Raw genomic sequence first — 21,196 nt, 5'->3', positions numbered from 1 at the left:
GGCGCCCGGCCAGATTAATCGAATCCCCTTAATGAAAGTAGGTTTGCTGCTACAGGAGGTTAGGGCTGCGTCCAGTACGAAAAAACATACTGCAACGTTCAATTAAACGGAAATGGTGCTGTTCTGAATGACCAGTTGAACAACTAGGAGGGGTTGGGTTGTGGGTTCAAAATGCATCACTCTTTGCATCAAGCCACACCCACCAAATGGAGCAAACATACATATGAGTCTGTTCCAGAACGTTCAGTACCTGCCTTCATTTAATCGAACTGAATTGGTGCATTTTCCAGAGCCACTCCTGCAACTAATCAGAGCAAACAAACAATTAATTCAAATGGGCCAATGGCCTTAAAATGAACAATCAGATGACTACAGTATTGTTTCTAGTAATGGCACCTCCACACTCTTAGAACGTTTAATTGTGTAGGAATGTCATGTGAAATCTCTAATAAGTGTAATGCACATTTCTTTTGTCATTGATAGGCTTTACACGTACCTGCCTATTCCATGTTCTTCTACGGATGCCCTCCATTTATTTATAACATACACTGATTATTCATTTATTCTCCATTCCTCTGCGCCACCACCTCCAGCACAGTAGGTGTCAGCATTCACCTCAAACGTTTGTTTGCGGACCACCATTATACCAAAGAAGAAGAAGAAGAAGAAGAAGAAGAAGAAGAAGAAGAAGAAGAAAAAAGAAGAACTCAGTGCAAACCAATAATGTATAACATCCTGGAATGTAATTCTATCTATTGGCCATTGAGAGCACACCCAGTAGGAGCAGTCCTCCACAGGAATGAATGGAATTCTACACTATTTCAATTAATTGTTTCAAGGACAAAATGACATGTATTTAAGTACTTATTTTGTAATGTTGGGGACAGTAACATTAGCTATCACTAAAAAGTATACTTGTTTTACTTGTAATGTTTATATATTTTTTTGTCATGTTTTATTTGTATGTTTAGCTCACATATTAGTAATGTAAACGTATGCATTAAGGTGTATGTAATATAATGAATGTGGCAAAAACGAATGTAGACATTAATACATGCATATCTATAGCTTCCTAAATTTTTCAACGTTGGGGGAGTGCCAAGATGGAGGCACGGCGGCTTCAACACAGCGCCCCCTAAAAGTCATCTAGTTGTATACATAAATTATTGGTGCAAACTCATCCCAAACCCAGCGCATGCAGTCACATGAGAACGCGCCATGGCTTCAGTTACCTCAACCAGTCGCCCAACTCGCTCCTCCCGACGAAGCGGCGCCGGCCCGTCCAGCACCAGTCCAACGCGGCTCTCCCGAAGCCAGGAGAAAGAGGAGCTTAGCCACCTGAACGACCGCCTGGCCGCCTACATAGAGCGGGTCCGCCAGCTGGAGAATGACAAGTCCTCAATGCTGCTTCTCCTGGAGGAGAAAGAGGAGTCCACGACCCGGGAGACGGCCAACGTTCGGCGGCTGTACGAGACCGAGTTGGCCGACGCGAGGAAGAGCTTGGACGTGCTGGCTAACGACAGGGCCCGGCTGCAGATAGAGATGGGTCATCTTTCTGAAGAGCATAGCAACCTACAAGCCAGGTAACGTTAGATATAATAACCTACAAACCAATCTATGTTTGTACTGTGTATTCGCGCTGTTGTCATTGAGTGTTGAGATCCATAGTTTTTAAAAATAAAAATAGCATAAATTGTTAGTTTGCAGTAAAAATTGTTGCAGTAAAAAGTTTTATATTTTGGGATAGGGTACGAAAGTTGAACTAAGCTAATGATGCATTTCTAAGTTAAATTCTTCAAAAATCAATGTGTAGCCTTTATCATTAATTAAACAATCGCAAATTCTCAATTTAAATCATACTAATTAGGTGGGTGCTTATTTGTCCTATTTCACCCATGTATAACTGTGTATTATACACTTGTGAATTGTTAGTGTTTTGGCATATCCCAACTCCCCTTAGACACTCTTGGATTATGGGGTTCCCCATTTATGATCATATTGTTTGAATGATCTACAGATAGTAATGATTACCTTTTGAGGAAGAGACCTCAGATAGATTTGGTTTGTCATCTTTCCTAATAAGAAGCATGAGAATATCCTCCTGTTATTATTATCCTTCTGCTATCTCTTGTTTGAATAACCACAATATCATAATAGTAACCTAATATCATAATAGTAGCCTAATATCAATAGAACCATATGCCGTGTATTAACATCCACAATTAAAGTAACAATTGAATTATACCCAGAATAAAAAACAATCTCTAAAATCACTCCCTTGAAGAAGTGAAGCATATAAGCACTTGACTTCTGTCATCTCTATTCTATCCTAACAGGAACCATAGTAACCATCAGACTTCTGTCATCTCTATTCTATCCTAACAGGAACCATAGTAACCATCAGACTTCTGTCATCTCTATTCTATCCTAACAGGAACCATAGTAACCATCAGACTTCTGTCATCTCTATTCTATCCTAACAGTAACCATAGTAACCATCAGACTTCTGTCATCTCTATTCTATCCTAACAGGAACCATAGTAACCATCAGACTTCTGTCATCTCTATTCTATCCTAACAGGAACCATAGTAACCATCAGACTTCTGTCATCTCTATTCTATCCTAACAGGAACCATAGTAACCATCAGACTTCTGTCATCTCTATTCTATCCTAACAGGAACCATAGTAACCATCAGACTTCTGTCATCTCTATTCTATCCTAACAGGAACCATAGTAACCATCAGACTTCTGTCATCTCTATTCTATCCTAACAGGAACCATAGTAACCATCAGACTTCTGTCATCTCTATTCTATCCTAACAGGAACCATAGTAACCATCAGACTTCTGTCATCTCTATTCTATCCTAACAGGAACCATAGTAACCATCAGACTTCTGTCATCTCTATTCTATCCTAACAGGAACCATAGTAACCATCAGACTTCTGTCATCTCTATTCTATCCTAACAGGAACCATAGTAACCATCAGACTTCTGTCATCTCTATTCTATCCTAACAGGAACCATAGTAACCATCAGACTTCTGTCATCTCTATTCTATCCTAACAGGAACCATAGTAACCATCAGACTTCTGTCATCTCTATTCTATCCTAACAGGAACCATAGTAACCATCAAACTTCTGTCATCTCTATTCTATCCTAACAGGAACCATAGTAACCATCAGACTTCTGTCATCTCTATTCTATCCTAACAGGAACCATAGTAACCATCAGACTTCTGTCATCTCTTTTCTATCCTAACAGGAACCATAGTAACCATCAGACTTCTGTCATCTCTATTCTATCCTAACAGGAACCATAGTAACCATCAGACTTCTGTCATCTCTATTCTATCCTAACAGGAACCATAGTAACCATCAAACTTCTGTCATCTCTATTCTATCCTAACAGGAACCATAGTAACCATCAAACTTCTGTCATCTCTATTCTATCCTAACAGGAACCATAGTAACCATCAGACTTCTGTCATCTCTATTCTATCCTAACAGGAACCATAGTAACCATCAGACTTCTGTCATCTCTATTCTATCCTAACAGGAACCATAGTAACCATCAGACTTCTGTCATCTCTATTCTATCCTAACAGGAACCATAGTAACCATAAAACTTCTGTCATCTCTATCTTACCCTACAAGTAACCATAGTAACCACCTGTCTTCTGTCATCTCTTTTCCTCCCACCAGGTGTTTGTGCAGTAATAATGGCAAAGAGTCGGAGCTAAGATTTTAAAGGGCGACTGAACTCAGTGATTCCTTTTGTTTTTCTGTTGCTCATTGAAAGGCCTAGTGCAGTCAAATATGATTTTCCTGAGTTTTATATACATTTTCACACTGAGGTTGGACTAATACTGTGAATTTGTGAAAATGATAATGTACTTTTAGTGTAAAAGCTGTTTGAAAGACCACCTGAAATGTCGGCCTGTTTTGGTGGGATGAGGGTTTTGTCCGTGGTTACATCGCCATGCTGTGAATTAGTTAATAGACCAATCAGAAAGAGTTCCAAGCCTCTCTGCCAATAACAGATAGTTGTCAGTTTTCCCCTCCCCATTCAGACCACTCTGACAGTCCTAGCAAAATTCTTGCTTGAGAAATTACTCTTTGCTAAGAAGCTATTTTAAATATATATATAATATATATATTTTTTTTTACTGTTTTCAAATAAAATGTTCACAGTAAGGTACTTAATTGTTACCCAGAAATGATTTGATATTGAGGTAAAAATGGCACCTTTTAATTTTTCTTAAAAAAAAAAAAAAGATTTCAGTCTTGGGGGTGTGGTTTGATAACACACCCACATCGAACCACGCCCACAAGACTGAAATCTTTTTATTCTTAAAAGGTCCAAGGGAGCTGTTTTTCTCTGAAATATTTTCTCTCTTTTTCATTTGTCGCTTTTGACACACCGTAGCAACAACAGAGCCACTAGCTTACCACCTCCCCAAAATAGTCACAATTGATCTAAGATGAATCAAGAAATCTGTAATTAATTTTGACGTTTTTGCAGAGGACATTTTTGTTGTGCAATTTTACATCCTAGCTAGGTGTTTGGTGCAGTATTTCTCAAGTTCAAAAATGTGCATGACAACTAGCATTGCAATGCAGATGAATATCCCGTCTGCTGCTGCACACACGGAGCTGTTTATTTGGTATTTTATTAGGATCCCCATTTCACTGTTGCAAAAGCAGCAGCTACTCTTCCTGGGGTCCACACGAAACATGACATCATACAGAACATGAAGAAACAACAGCTGCACAGGACTGATTCGTTCCAACCTTAATCAGCAAGCTGACAAACAATTGTAAATAAAGCATAAGCTACACGCTGTTTATCAGCGCTCAAAATCACTAGCAGGCTAAGTTCCATCTGTGTTTGTCAATGAAGCTAGCTAGCAGGCACATTGAGCAGGAAAGCCACGTTAGATAAATCAGCCTATTTAATCACTGGTGGGTGTGACGTGTGTGCCTCGGTGCCGTTATGTTTTTTTTCAACTTTCTCTCTATTAGTATGCGTCTTTCTGGCACTGTTTCATAGTGAATCATGTAAAGCGGCAGGTAGACTAGTAACCAAAAGGTTGCAAGATCGAATCCCCGAGCTGACAAGGTATAAAAACACATTTTGTTCTGCCCCTGAACAAGGCAGTTAACCCACTGTTCCTAGGCCGTCATTGATAATAAGAATCTGTTCTTAACTGACTTGCCTAGTTAAATAAAGGAAAAATAAATAACAAAGCAAGTCATGGCAGGATACAAGGCTACCCTGGGGCGGCAGGGTAGCCTAGTGGTTAGAGCGTTGGACTAGTAACCGGAAGGTTGCAAGTTCAAACCCCCGAGCTGATTGACAAGTGGGAGTTGGGATACAAGATGCTCACTACTGGGTTCAGAATGTTGGAATATTGACAAGTGGCAGTTGGGATACAAGTGCACACATCATCTCCAGTCAATTCTCAGACTGCTTGACTTGGGCAAGAGGTCAACTGCTTGAGTTCCTGCACCTCAAATAGAATATTAGCTCCAAAGTATTATGGAGTTCCTGCACCCAAAAGGAGTAGGCTACCGGCACCTATTTCAGTCCAAGTCAACCACTAGGCAGACTATAGTGATCCCTATCAAACACCTCAGCAAGTGGCCACCTCATAAAGGGCTTCTGGGCCAAGTTTTCTTTCAACATAAAAATGGTCAAGTTCATTTTGCTTGGCCCGGTGCCCCCAGGTAGGCAGAGTTTGCTCATTGGTTCTTAATGTGAAATCTCCACCCACCCGGGGCATCGGTCCCTGGCGCCATGCAAAACCAACTCCATCATTTGGCAATGTGGTTCAGGTCTCTAACTGTATGTGTTCTTCAGTATGATTAGACAGAGGGCAATCTGCACAGCTGTTTCTCGGTGCATGACAATTCGCGCTACAATCCCTTTATAGTGGGCATGATCGAAATCAAAACCCAACCCCAAATAAGTCGTGACGAACTCGTTAGACAAATATCCCACTACTTTGTTTTGGAATAATACTGATTTTATGCCCAAAATTATCATACTTACACTTTTTTGTCAATTTTGACACTGGAATACATGTTTGATTAATGCCACATTTCAACCAGAGAAGTTGGTTTTTGCATTCATTTGCACTTTAACTTCAGTCATGTTCAGAACAGAACGCTAGGATGGATAGACAACAATGCAAAGTCACATACTCTAGGTGCAATACACATGAAGGCCACTAGATGGGGACCTAGTCCCACTAACAGGTAGTCCCTGTAACACCATAGTTGGCTAACCTGAATGTTGTAGTCATGAAAGGTTGCCAGTTCTTATCCTGAGCTGACTAAATAAAACATTTGTCGATCTGCCCTTGAGCAAAGCACTTAACCCAAAAGTCTCCTGTAAGTCACTCTGGATAAGAGCCTCTGCTAAATTACTCAAATTTAAATGTGATCTCTTTTTCCTCCCACCAGGAACAATGGAAGCCATATCTTCTCATCTCTTGTCATCTCTTCACTCCTTCCAGGAATCATACTAACCTCATTGACCTCTCACTTCTTTCTATCACTTTTGCCTCCTTCCTGGAACCAGAGTAACCACCTGTCTTCTCTCTGCTCTCCTCCTTCCAGAAACCATAGTAACCACCTGTCTTCTCTCTGACCTCCTCCTTCCAGAAACCATGGTAACCACCTGTCTTCTCTCATCTCTCCTCCTTCCTGGAACCAGAGTAACCACCTGTCTTCTCTCTGCTCTCCTCCTTCCAGAAACCATAGTAACCACCTGTCTTCTCTCTGCCCTCCTCCTTCCAGAAACCATGGTAACCACCTATCTTCTCTCATCTCTCCTCCTTCTAGGAACCATAGTAACCACCTGTCTTCTCTCTGCTCTCCTCCTTCCAGGAACCATGGTAACCACCTGTCTTCTCTCATCTATCCTCCTTCCAGGAACCATAGTAACCACCTGTCCTCTCTTTTTCATCCTACCAGGAACCAGAAGAAGGAAGCAGAGTGTAACATGGCCATGGGTCAGTGGAGGAACTTGGAGGCAGTCCTCAACTCTAAAGATGCAGAGCTGGCCAATCAACTGGCAGATAACAGAAGACAGGCGGATGACGTCACTGACCTACAGGCCCAGGTGGCCAATGTAAGGACTAGACTGCCATCTATAGGCCTTCTAGTGAGGTTAATTTAATGTTTTGTTTAAAGTTAAATACAATTAAACCAACACCACATACAGATGTTTTTGCAGCATTTTGACAGTGTTATGCATCAGGTTCTGTGTCGGCTGTGAACGCAGCTCTGAGAAGGAGTGGTTGACAATGCAAAAGGCATTAAACAGCATCAGACAAAAAAAGTATATTCTGCCTAGAGATGCGCTGATTCAACCTTTTGATTCTCATGTTATAATTTTTTTTAAATCGTCTAAAGCTAACTAGTTTGGTTAGCCATAGGTTTAAGTTGGTACTAGTGTAGGGTGGCTAACATTAGCTTGCGAGCATCTACTGAGAAGACACTTATGGGCTGTTATGCTGTTATGTAATTTATGAGGGGAGTTGCTTTGTTTTGGCTAAATGTTAAGTCCTCGAATGCAAAAGGTGATCTCTTTGACTCCTTGTCTCAGTTGGAGTGTGCGCTGGCGGAGACTAAGACCCAGCTGAACTCTGAGATGTTGAGGAGGGTGGACCTGGAGAACCAGGTGCAGACGCTACGGGAACAGCTGGAGTTCCAGAGACACATTGGCGAACAGGTAACACACACACACACTTGAAACCGGACACACACACACACTTGAAACCGGACACACACACACACACACTTGAAACCGGACACACACACACACACACTTGAAACCGGACACACACACACACACTTGAAACCGGACACACACACACACACACACTTGAAACCGGACACACACACTTGAAACCGGACACACACACACTTGAAACCGGACACACACACTTGAAACCGGACACACACACACACACACACACACACTTGAAACCGGACACACACACACACACACACACACGAAACCGGACGCACACACACACACACACACAAAACCGGACACACACACACACTTGAAACCGGACACACACACTTGAAACCGGACACACACACACACACACACACTTGAAACCGGACACACACACTTGAAACCGGACACACTTGAAACCGGACACACACACACACACACGAAACCGGACGGACACACACACACACACACACACTTGAAACCGGACGCACACACACACACACGCTTGAAACCGGACACGCACACACGCTTGAAACCGGACACGCACACACACTTGAAACCGGACACGCACACACACTTGAAACCGGACACGCACACACACTTGAAACCGGACACGCACACACACTTGAAACCGGACACGCACACACACTTGAAACCGGACACGCACACACACTTGAAACCGGACACGCACACACACACACACTTGAAACCGGACACACACACACACTTGAAACCGGACACACACACACGCTTGAAACCGGACACGCACACACACTTGAAACCGGACACGCACACACACTTGAAACCGGACACACACACACACTTGAAACCGGACACGCACACACACTTGAAACCGGACACACACACACACACACACTTGAAACCGGACACGCACACACACTTGAAACCGGACACGCACACACACTTGAAACCGGACACGCACACACTTGAAACCGGACACACACACACTTGAAACCGGACACACACACTGCAGTATCTGCTGCATAAGAAAGACCTCACATGTGGCCCACTATTACCACAGAAGCGACACAGAAGTCAGATTGATTGGTTGTTGAAGTGGGTAACTATTTACAAATACTAATAATAGTAAGATATCAAACTCAATGTTGTCTCTGCCTGTCTTTCTAGGAGGTGTGGGGTATCCACAGCATGCAGGAGGGAAGGGGTTAATGAAGTGGCTAGGGGTAGGAGGGTGAGAAGAAATGGTTAAGAGCTGGGGATTGAAATGGAATGTGGCCCATGTCGTTTCCTCCATGATGAGTAGTAGGGGTGGTGGTGGTGGGAATAGGGTCTGGGAGAGGACTAGGGGTTTGAATGGAATGTGGCCCATGTCGTTTCGTCCATGTTGAGTAGAAGGGGTCGTGGTGGGGGGAATAGGGTCTGGGAGAGGACTAGGGGTTCGAATGGAATGTGACCCATGTCGTCTTCCTGCGGTAGACGTGTGTGTCTGTTCATGTCAGTGTGTGTGTGCGCACGCGTGTGTGTGTAGGAGGTCAGGGAGATCCGGAGCAGACATGAGAGTCGCCTGGTGGAGGTGGATTCTGGGAGACAGAAAGAATTTGAGAGTAAGTTGGCTGAGGCCATGCAGCAGCTACGGCAGGAGCACGACGGACAAATCCAGCAGTATAAAGAGGATCTGGAGAAGAATTTCAATGCCAAGGTACACTCTCTCACTCTCCCTCCCTCTCTGCCTCCCTGTCTCTTTTTCTCTTTTAAATATATACTTTCCCCTAGCCCCACCTCCCCTAACTGGAGTAAACTAATGGACAACAACAGCTAGGCTTCTACTTCCAGCGTATTGTTTTTTGGGTTAAGTGCTTTGCTCAAGGGCAGATCGTTTTAGTCCCACCCAGCAATCCTCACCCCATCCCATCTATCTGAAGACCATTCAGTTTTGATTTCTATAAGCCATATGTTTTTCAACTATGCTGTGATGTTTAACAAAGTTCTGAACCTATGTACATTTTACAGACACAGTGTATTTTGGATTATGTTGAGGTTTGTGTGTATGTACAGTACCAGTCAAAAGTTTCTCTTTATTTGTACTATTTTCTACATTGTAGGATAATAGTGAAGACATCAACACTATGAAATAACACACATGGAGTTATGTAGAAACCAGAAAAGTGTTAAACAAATCAAAATATATTTGATATTTTTCAAAGTAGCCACCCTTTGGCTTGATGACAGATTTGCACACTCTTGGCATTCTCTCAACCAGCTTCACCTAGAATACTTTTCCAACAGTCTTGAAGGAGATCCCACATACTGAGCACTTGTTGGCTACTTTTCCTTCACTCTGCAGTCCAACTCATCCCAAACCATCTCAATTTGATTGGGGAATTGTGGAGGCCAGGTCACCTGATGCAGCACACCATCACTCTCCTTCTTGGTCAAATAGCTCTTACACAGTCTGGAGGTGTGTTGGGTCATTGTCCTGTTGAAAAACAAATGATAGTCACACTGAGCGCAAACCAGATGGGATGGCATATCACTGCAGAATGCTGTAATAGCCATGCTGGTTAAGTGTGCCTTGAATTCTAAATAAATTGCAGTGTCACCACAAAAGCACCATCACACCTCCTCCTCCATGCTTTACGGTAGGAACCACACATGCAGAAATCATCAGCTCACCTACTCTGCGGCGGTTGGAACCCAAAATCTCAAATTTGGACTCCTCAGACCAAAGGACAGATTTCCACCGGTCTAATGTCCATTGCTCCTGTTTCTTGGCCCGAGCAAGTCTCTTCTTATTATTGGTGTCCTTTAGTCGTGGTTTCTTTGCAGCAATTTGACCTTGAAGGCCTGATTCATGCAGTCTCCTCTGAACAGTTGATGTTGAGATGTGTCTGTTTCTTAAACTCTGTGAAGCATTGGACTGTAATTTGAGGCTGGTAACTCTAATGGACATCCTCTACAGCAGAGGTAACTCTGGGTCTTCCTTTCCTGTGGCGGTCCTCATGAGAGCCAGTTTCATCATACCACAGCAGAGGTAACTCTGGGTCTTCCTTTCCTGTGGCGGTCCTCATGAGAGCCAGTTTCATCATACCACAGCAGAGGTAACTCTGGGTCTTCCATTCCTGTGGCGGTCCTCATGAGAGCCAGTTTCATCAAAGCGCTTGATGGCTCTTGCGACGGCACTTGAAGAAACTTTCAAAGTTCTTTCAATTTTCCTCATTGACTGATGTCTTAAAGTAATGATGGACATTTCTCTTTGGTTATTTGAGCTGTTCTTGCCATAATATGGTCTTACCAAATAGGTCTATCTTCTGTATACCAACCCTATCTTGTCACAACACAACTGATTGGCTCAAACGCATGAAGAAGGAAATAAATTCCACTTTTGAACTTTTAACAAGGCACACCTGTTAATTGAAATGCATTCCTGGTGACTACCTCATGAAGCTGGTCCTGAGTGGCGCAGCAGTCTAAAGCATTACATCGTTGTGCTAGAGGAATCACTACAGACCTGGGTTCGATCCCGGGCTGTATCACAACCAGCCGTAATCGGGAGACCCATAGGGCGGTGCACAATTGGCCCAGCGTTGTCTGGGTTAGGGAAGGGTCTGGCCGGGGGGCTTTACAAGTAGACCGTCATTGTTAATAAGAATTTGTTCTTAACTGACTTGCCTAGTTAAAAAAAAAAGAAGCTGGTTGAGAGAATGCCAAGAGTGTGCAAAGCTGTCATCAAGCCATCGGGTGGCTACTTTGAAGAATATCAAATACATTTTGATTTAACACTTTTCTTTGGTTACTAAATGCTTCCATATGTGTTTCATTATTTTTGATGTCTTTACTGTTATTCTACAATGTAGAAAACAGTCAAAAATAAAGAAAAACCCTTGAATGAATAGGTGTCCAAACTTTTGACTGGCACTGTGTGTGTGTTGCTGGTGTATAACTGTATGTGTTTCTCTCAGAGAGAGCTGTGTGTCAGGGAGTCGCTGTGTGTGTGTTGCTGGTGTATAACTGTATGTGTTTCTCTCAGAGAGAGCTGTGTGTCAGGGAGTCGCTGTGTGTGTCGTGCACACTGTTAGAGCAGGAGTGCATGATGACGGAAGGGAAAAGAGGAGTGAGAAAGATGCCAGTGCAGATTAGGGAGAGCTTTGTCCAGCTGATCAAGGTATTCTCACCGGTCCAGCCCGTGTTCGGTAGAAGTGTCCTCATATTGTAGCCAATAGCAAACACTTGAGGTACACCTTATTTGGCTTGCTCTGTAAAATGGAACCAACCGACTTGTCCCAAAAGTGCAAACCCAGTCCACCATATGTACTGGTCAAATCAAGTTCACCTCAAGTATTCAACATGTATGCAGTTGACTCTGGTATGTTAGGTACCTCCACTCATATGATGAAGTTATTTAGAAACATTGCTGTAAATCCAAATGTTTTTTTTCTTCAAATTTGTGGCTTATGATAAACATATAATGTAGCTCAGTCTCATGTCAAAACATATGACATTAACACATTGCTTTTCCTTTGGTGTGTATGTAACATGGGTGTGTGTTTTGACAGCTGGAGAACGCCCATCAGACGGCGCTGAAGAGTAGTGACTTTGCCTCGTCCACCAGAGAGGAGCTGTCTGCCACCAAGCTCCGCATCGAGACCCTCTCCTCACAACTCAATCACTTCCAAAAACAGGTACTTGCTGTATGTGTGTAGGGCTAAGGTTGCCCATAGATGCTGATCTTGGGTCAGTTTTGCATTTCCCCCACTATGGTTATGCTTAAGATTGGGGAAGTGAAGCTGATCCTAGATCTGTAGCTAGGGAACACTTCACCCCGGCGGTGTGTCTGAGTGACATTCCAGAAACCGGTACCTACCAGGCTGCTGCTAGGGCTTTATTATAGTATAGGAACATTTGACTGGTTTCAGACTGAAAAACAACAGACTAGAGATCACTATGTACAGTCGTGGCCAAAAGTTTTGAGAATGACACAAATATTAATTTTCACAAAATCTGCTGCCTCAGTTTGTATGACGGCAATTTGCATATACTCCAGAATGTTATGAAGAGTGATCAGATGAATTGCAAAGTCCCGCATTGCCTTGCAAATTAACTGAATCCCCCAAAAACATTTCCACTGCATTTCAGCCCTGCCACAAAAGGACCAGCTAACATCATGTCAGTGATTCTCTCGTTAACACAGGTGTGAGTGTTGACGAGGACAAGGTTGGAGATCACTCTGTCATGCTGACTGACTTTGAATAACAGACTGGAAGCTTCAAAATGAGGGTGGTGCTTGGAATCATTATTCTTCCTCTGTCAACCATGGTTACCTGCAAGGAAACACGTGTTGTCATCATTGCTTTGCACAAAAAGGGCTTCACATTCAAGGATATTGCTGCCAGTAAGATTGCACCTAAATTGACCATTTATCGGATCTTCAAGAACTTCAAGGAGAGCGGTTGAATTGTTGTGAAGAAGGCTTCAGGGCACCTAAGAAAGTCCTCAAGCACCAGGACCGTCTCCTAAAGTTGATTCAGTTGCGGGATCGGGGCACCACCAGTACAGAGCTTGAATGGCAGCAGGCAGGTGTGAGTGCATCTGCACGAACAGTGAGGCGAATACTTGGAGGATGGCCTGGTGTCAAGAAGGGCAGCAAAGAAGCCACTTCTCTCCAGGAAAAACATCAGGGACAGACTGATATTCTGCAAAAGGTACAGGGATTGGACTGCTGAGGACTGGGGTAAAGTCATTTTCTCTGATGAATCCCCATTCCGATTATTTGGGGCATCCGTAAAAAAGCTTGTCCGGAGAAGACAAGGTGAGCGCTACCATCAGTCCTGTGTCATGCCAACAGTAAAGCATCCTGAGACAGTTCATGTGTGGGGTTGCTTCTCAGCCAAGGGAGTTGGCTCACTCACAATTTTGCCGAAGAACACAGGCATGAATAAAGATTGCTACCAACACATCCTCCGAGAGAAACTTCTCCCAACCATCCAGGAACAGTTTGGTGACGAACAATGCCTTTTCCAGCATGAAGGAGCACCTTGCCATAAGGCAAAAGTGATAACTAAGTGGCTCGGGGAACAAAAACATCGATATTTTGGGTCCATGGCCAGGAAACTACCCAGACATTAATCCCATTGAAAACTTGTGGTCAATCCTCAAGAGGCGGGTGGACAAACAAAAACCCACACATTCTGACAAACTCCAGGCATTGATTATGCAAGAATGGGCTGCCAACAGTCAGGATGTGGCCCAGAAGTTAATTGACAGCATGCCAGGGCTGATTGCAGAGGTCTTGAAAGAGAAGGGTCAACACTGCAAATATTGACTCTTTGCATCAACTTAATGTAATTGTCAATAAAAGCCTTTGACCCTTCTGAAATATAATTACAAGCATTTCATTATTCCATAGTAACATCTGACAGAAATATCTAAAGACACTGAAGCAGCAAACTTTGTAAATTAATAATGGTGTCGTTCTTTAAACTTTTGGCCATGATTGTATGTTGACTGGTGTCAGGGAGTCTGAAAGTTGTCTGTGTGGATGACTTTCTCACAACCCTCACTGTCTCCTCCCCTCAGAACGGGGCCTTAGAGGGGCGTGTGCGGGAGCTGGAGAGGACCCTGGACCGGGAGCGCGAGGTGTGGCAGCAGCGACTGAGCCACAAGGACGAGGAGATGTCGGCCATGCGGGCCCAGATGCAGAGCCAGCTGGAGGACTACGAGCAGCTGCTGGATGTCAAGCTGGCCCTGGACATGGAGATCAACGCCTACCGCAAGATGCTGGAGGGAGAGGAGCAGAGGTACTTACACCTCAGACCTGGTTTAAATACGTTTTGAAATGGTGAATTCTAGTAAATCAACTCTGAGTAAAGCAAATCTATTCTGAATTATTCAAATCTTTGGGGCAACCTTAATTTCAACCCAGGTCTGGCACACACACAAGGTCCTTTCACCAAACATAAAAAACTAAGAGGACCAAGACACTCTTCATGTAATTAGTTAATTTGAATTTGAAGAGGAAGTGGTTACAGAATAGTCATTGGTGGACACAACATGGTAAACGGTATTTCCATTTTATTAATTTAGCAGAGCTCTTATCCAGAGTGACTTACAGTAGTGAGTGCTTACATTTTCATATTTGTTCATACTGGTCCTCTGTGGGAATCGAACCCACAACCCTGGTGTTGCATGTGCCATGCGCTACCATCTGAGCCACACGGCAGTAGGAAATATATATATATATTCAAAATTGTGATGTAGATATATTATCCAAAATGCATGTTAAGGTTAGAAGTATTAGAAAAGACAAAGTAGTCGTGGTCTTGAATAGGGGAGGGTACAGTTAGTGAGAACAAGGGAGTCATACATAAAACAAGTCACTAGATGGCAGCAAAGATGGAGCACAATAGATAAAACAGAGAAACCAGGGTTTCCCAAACATCTCCCTGACGTTGTTCTGTTTCCAGACTCCACCTCTCCCCGAGCCCCTCCCAGCATGGGGCCATGGCACGCACGCAGGCACACGGCGCCCGCCGAGTTGTCCGCGGGAAGAAACGCAAGAATGAAGGTGGCACGGGGTCCTCGCCAGCCTACAAGGTCTCGCAGCACGCCAAGGCCCACAGTCACATGATGGTGTCGGAGATAGACCTGAAGGGGAACTACGTCACACTGAAGAACAGCTCTGAGAAGGTACCTACCTACTGCCTTGCTCTGACCAATTAGGAGAGTCTGTGAACTTACCACCCACTCTGACCAATTAGGAGAGTCTGTGAACTTACCACCCACTCTGACCAATTAGGAGAGTGTGAACTTACCACCCACTCTGACCAATTAGGAGAGTCTGTGAACTTACCACCCACTCTGACCAATTAGGAGAGTCTGTGAACTTACCACCCACTCTGACCAATTAGGAGAGTCTGTGAACTTACCACCCACTCTGACCAATTAGGAGAGTCTGTGAACTTACCACCCACTCTGACCAATTAGGAGAGTCTGTGAACTTACCACCCACTCTGACCAATTAGGAGAGTCTGTGAACTTACCACCCACTCTGACCAATTAAAGATGGAATCCGCAGTAGGGGGAAATGGTGCCACTGGCTGCCCCACCAGCATTGTTATTGTTGTTGCTGAGCTGAGGAGCGTCGTGCAGCATGATTATGAAATGCAGTACATATTGTGCTCTACTATCGTGCAGCATGATTATGAAATGCAGTACATATTGTGCTCTACTATCGTGCAGCATGATTATGAAATGCAGTACATATTGTGTTCTTCTATCGTGCAGCATGATTATGAAATGCAGTACATATTGTGCTCTACTATCGTGCAGCATGGTTATGAAATGCAGTACATATTGTGTTCTTCTATCGTGCAGCATGGTTATGAAATGCAGTACATATTGTGTTCTTCTATCGTGCAGCATGGTTATGAAATGCAGTACATATTGTGCTCTTCTATCGTGCAGCATGGTTATGAAATGCAGTACATATTGTGCTCTACTATCGTGCAGCATGATTATGAAATGCAGTACATATTGTGCTCTACTATCGTGCAGCATGGTTATGAAATGCAGTACATATTGTGTTCTTCTATCGTGCAGCATGGTTATGAAATGCAGTACATATTGTGTTCTTCTATCGTGCAGCATGGTTATGAAATGCAGTACATATTGTGTTCTTCTATCGTGCAGCATGATTATGAAATGCAGTACATATTGTGTTCTTCTATCGTGCAGCATGGTTATGAAATGCAGTACATATTGTGCTCTTCTATCGTGCAGCATGGTTATGAAATGCAGTACATATTGTGTTCTTCTATCGTGCAGCATGATTATGAAATGCAGTACATATTGTGCTCTACTATCGTGCAGCATGGTTATGAAATGCAGTACATATTGTGCTCTACTATCGTGCAGCATGGTTATGAAATGCAGTACATATTGTGCTCTACTATCGTGCAGCATGGTTATGAAATGCAGTACATATTGTGCTCTACTATCGTGCAGCATGGTTATGAAATGCAGTACATATTGTGCTCTACTATCGTGCAGCATGGTTATGAAATGCAGTACATATTGTGCTCTACTATCGTGCAGCATTGTTATGAAATGCAGTACATATTGTGTTCTTCTATCGTGCAGCATGATTATGAAATGCAGTACATATTGTGCTCTACTATCGTGCAGCATGGTTATGAAATGCAGTACATATTGTGCTCTACTATCGTGCAGCATGATTATGAAATGCAGTACATATTGTGTTCTTCTATCGTGCAGTGCGATGATGTCAGAGATGGAAATAAGTGTTTGTAATTTCTTTGTTGTAATATCACAAAAGGACAAGGCAGTTTGACCATTAATAAGGATTCAATCTTGAAGTACCTACCGCCTGGCTTCAACCAATCAAGTGTTGAGTGAATCTGAAGCTCTACGTCTCTCCTTAGTGTACTACTTTGAGTCTAAAGTCACCCAGGCCACTGGTTAACAAGTAGTCTCTAAAGTCACCCAGGGCACTGGTTAACAAGTAGTCTCTAAAGTCACCCAGGCCACTGGTTAACAAGTAGTCTCTAAAGTCACCCAGGCCACTGGTTAACCAGTAGAGTACTAGATGAGGGATAGGGTGTCATTGAGTCTCTTTAAGTCCAGTGTTTTGTGTTTACGAACCTGTGTTTTGTGTTATTGCAATGCAAATGTATCCTGACAAGGATTCCAGTCTCTGAAACTGTGTGAAAGATCTGGGTTGTGTTCAGAAGGGCGAAGCGTTTTTAAACCGGAAGTGCTACTTGAACTTGTCCAATTTAGAAAAGAGACCATTGTTTTCCATTGCAAAACATTTTGCTCCAGTACGCCCAGCTGAACGTGCCGCTGTCCCCAATCTGAATTTCAACTGGGTTGTATTCATTCGGGCTCACCGTTGTAAATGTTTTGTAACAGAACAAGCAGTCCTTATTGGACATGCCTAATGAATAAGAACTGGCTGTTTTTTTTCTGCTGTTCCAGGAGCAGCCACTAGGGGGCTGGGTGGTGAGGAGAAGTCACCTGGACTCTCCTGAACTGTTCTTCCAGATCCCCCCTTCCTACATACTGGCTGGGGGCAACACCCTCACTGTGAGTACACGCATGCACCTAATACACACATATACGCATGTACGTATTGGGGGAAACTAATCAGGCCTCCATATACAATGGTCCTCATCTCCAAAACTGAAATAACATTTAAAACATGCATTGTTGCCAGCTGACCGTGTGGGACTGTGATTGTGTGTGTCAGATCTGGGGTTCGGAGGCAGGCGTAGAGGCCTCTCCAGGTGACCTGGTCATGAAGAACCAGAGGAACTGGGGTCCGGTCAACAACGTGATTGTCACCCTACTGAACCCAGATGAAGAGGTGACCCATACTTACTGGCCACCACGACCCAGTCTACTGGCCCAATCTACTTAATACATTTCTATATTTTTGTGCACCAGGGGAAATCAAGTTCATTTCATTCATATCCTTGTACACGGGTGACTATAGTTAATTTGATTTCTATCCTCGTGCACTTCTCTAATAGCCATCTTGCAAAGATCTTTAAGCTCCTAAGCTCGCAGAGATGTCTGTTGCATTTCAGCTGTGCTGCGTAGATGGATCTGGGGCCATATGTATCAAACCTCTCAGCCTTTTACATCACAATGAATAAGATGACATGGACAGGGGGGACCTGATCCTAGATCAGCACTCCTACTCTGAGACGCTTGATATCTCACAAGACCAGGAGAAGTGTTTAGTGTCTCACGATTTATACAAGTGTAACAATGATTTAAGCACCCTGCAAATAAGATGAACTGGAATGCAACCATTAGTGTAAGGAATTTGCAGCAGAGTGAAGTTTTCTCTAGGTTTAGATCTAGGATCAGCTTCCCCTCCACCAGTTCAAATCTTAACCGTTAGTGGGGGAAGTGGAAAACTGACTCAAAATCAGCGTCTAGGGGGAAACCTCACCCTACTCCAATCAGATCAGCTGTGAGCGGATGTTTGATATTCATTGTCTATCAACACTAGGAGATCGCAGAGCTGCGTGTGCAGGAGAGAGGAGAGGAAGACTCTGATGTGGAGGTTGATGAAGAGTTTATGGAAGGGAGTGATGTTCACTACCTCAGGAGACAGGTAAACACACACAGCTCAGGAGATGTGTAAATCCACACTGATCTGTCTACGCATGCATACATACATACCTACCTACCTACCTACCTCCCTCCCTCCCTCAGAAAACCTGTAAACACGCTGCTCCTCAGCAGACAGGTAAATGCTGTACCCAGGCCTGTACCCAGGCCTGTACCCAGGGGAAACTGATCAGTACTGTGTTTTTGATCTCCATTCCCCTTGATGGAAAAGCCCAAGAGAAGGAAAAGGAAGTGCTGTCTGGTGTTGTGAACAGCCTGTCTCATGACACAGACCGATGGAGGTGAGGTGACTGCCTACAGCGTGGCTGTTGACTCCCTGGATGTGTCTCAAATCGCCCCCTATTCCCTATATAGTGCACTATAAAGATGAGGGTGCCATTTGGGTCGAAGCCCCTGTTTGTCTAATCCCTACTACAGCTCTTAATGCTCCATAACCTAACCTGTAGGGTGCCATAGTAAGTCCCATATGTCATTCTATTCCCTATATAGGACACTTGTTATGGCTTTTGTGGGGTCCAACATTCTTAAATAGCCATTTCTTTTAGACACAAATGCAGGTACTGGAGGTTCCAACTCATTTCCCATTTATCCAGAAATCCAATCAATACGTGTGAGTTCCTGATTGCAATGATCTTCACAAATGTACTACACACAAGGTCTGGCTCTTTCACACAGTTCCAGGATTGGGTAATGAAGACATTCTAGGTATTTTGAACAAAGCTGCTGATGATGATGTTGGCAAAATTATCTTTAAAAATGGCACTAAAATGATCAGAAGCCAAACAAAATGACATGGTTGGAAACTCTCTGCTTGGCGTCTATCAGCCTATTCCAATGACTGAATGGCACCATACACATTTCTAATACATAATCCATAATCATTTCAAAATGTTCTTTTAATATCAAAATGGTTCTTAAAGCACTGGTTTTGAACAGAGCCTGTGGGCTTAAGTACGGCCTAGGGTGCATCCAAAATGAAGTGGCCTGCTACACCTCATTGCAAATGGCTGCTGTTCCTCCCTTGTGATGACACAGCTTGCTCAGCTTGCTGTGTGTTCCTCACTCCTGCATGAACCATGCTTGCTGTGTGCTGGCCAACGCACACATTATGAGTCTAATTGTTTGTGTGAGTGATCATTGCTGTACTAATTGTATGTTTGAGTGTTTGCACGAGGCATGTGTTAAGAGGCTGAGCGTGTGTATCTCTTCACTGACACTGTGTTGTATGTTTTCCAGGCTCCGGGGAGAACAAACGAGAGTTGCTCTGTTATGTAACTCCACCTTCCTCCTTTCACAATTCTGACCTGAGAACGCTGCATCCGACCCAGGAATTCCCAGGAATACCACTGGAAAGGCTACAATGACATCCTATCCCCTACATAGTGCGTTACTTTGCCATGAACCACAGCGTGGGCACTGCACAGGGAAGTGGGTGTCATTTGACACTGGCCATGTCACCAATGGTATTATTTATGTGCCCTGTGGGAGCTTGATGGTGATTTGGGAGCACTGCTACACAAATGTGTGTGATTTCAATGCAGATTTTTTCCTAAACTAATGCAAGAGTTTGGCTGGTTGTATAGTTGCCTGTACCTGGAAAAATAGTGAGGAGCCCTTTAAAATTGCAGATCTGTTAGTGCTGTCTAGTCAACTCCTATGGTCATTTGTCTAAACAGCACAGACAGATCTGGGACCAGGCTTGTATTCTTTAAGCAGCGACATGGCGTTTGTCCTGCTACTCTGGTTCCCAACACGTCTCTCCTCCCGCTTGCTGCGAGTGACATTCATGTGCCCCTTACTGTCTTTAATGCCACATCATTCAATTGTCAAAGTTTTTAAGAAAATATGTTTCATTTGTCATACAGTATGTGTCTCCTGACTGTTTAAAATCCTGTTTGGGAAAATGACAGATTGTTCCACTCGTATGGTATTACAGTATGTTAGTACTATAACTAACTGTAAGATGAATGTTTTCTGGTGTTTTTACCCTTCAACCTGCAGCACTTTTTACCACTGAGAGAGGAGTTATACACTGAATATATCCATCATATAATGTGGACATGTTTCATGTTCATCCTGAAGTATGTGGACAGGATGCTTTTCCTGTGTTTGACAGGTACTTTGGTGGCTTTGCAATATTGTTTCTTATTTTATTTCTGAAACTTTATTTTCTTTCTATTTAGAAAAGCAACTAACTGTAACATCCTCTGAACGTCCAATTGACGTCCGAAGAAACTCAATGATGGCTTGTCCTTATGCACCAAAATACTTATGATTTCAATAAAGATTTTTCCTTAACTAA

The 21,196-nt window shown here is 43.4% G+C and overlaps 1 protein-coding gene across 2 annotated transcripts; it reads left to right on the top strand.

Annotated features, from left to right (window-relative positions):
* The first annotated feature begins 687 nt into the window (after window positions 1–687).
* On the top strand, window positions 688–21,196 carry LOC110506862 (lamin-L(III)-like). 2 transcript variants are annotated; one of them, XM_036981195.1, is made up of 12 exons: window positions 688–1,583; window positions 6,984–7,140; window positions 7,618–7,743; window positions 9,266–9,436; window positions 12,291–12,416; window positions 14,311–14,531; window positions 15,198–15,420; window positions 17,731–17,838; window positions 18,002–18,118; window positions 18,773–18,877; window positions 19,106–19,175; window positions 20,131–21,196. In XM_036981195.1, exons 1-11 carry the CDS (start codon window positions 1,219–1,221, stop codon window positions 19,142–19,144), a joined length of 1,758 nt encoding a protein of 585 aa, XP_036837090.1. In that variant the 5' UTR covers window positions 688–1,218; the 3' UTR covers window positions 19,145–19,175; window positions 20,131–21,196. The 2 variants fall into 2 exon arrangements, with proteins under 2 accessions (XP_036837090.1, XP_036837089.1); XM_036981194.1 differs by lacking the exon at window positions 19,106–19,175 and having other exon boundaries at window positions 693–1,583.

The sequence above is a fragment of the Oncorhynchus mykiss genome, chromosome 6, assembly GCF_013265735.2.
Source record: "Oncorhynchus mykiss isolate Arlee chromosome 6, USDA_OmykA_1.1, whole genome shotgun sequence".
NCBI classification, from domain to species: domain Eukaryota; kingdom Metazoa; phylum Chordata; class Actinopteri; order Salmoniformes; family Salmonidae; genus Oncorhynchus; species Oncorhynchus mykiss.
This window is presented reverse-complemented; position numbering and strand designations above follow the sequence as displayed.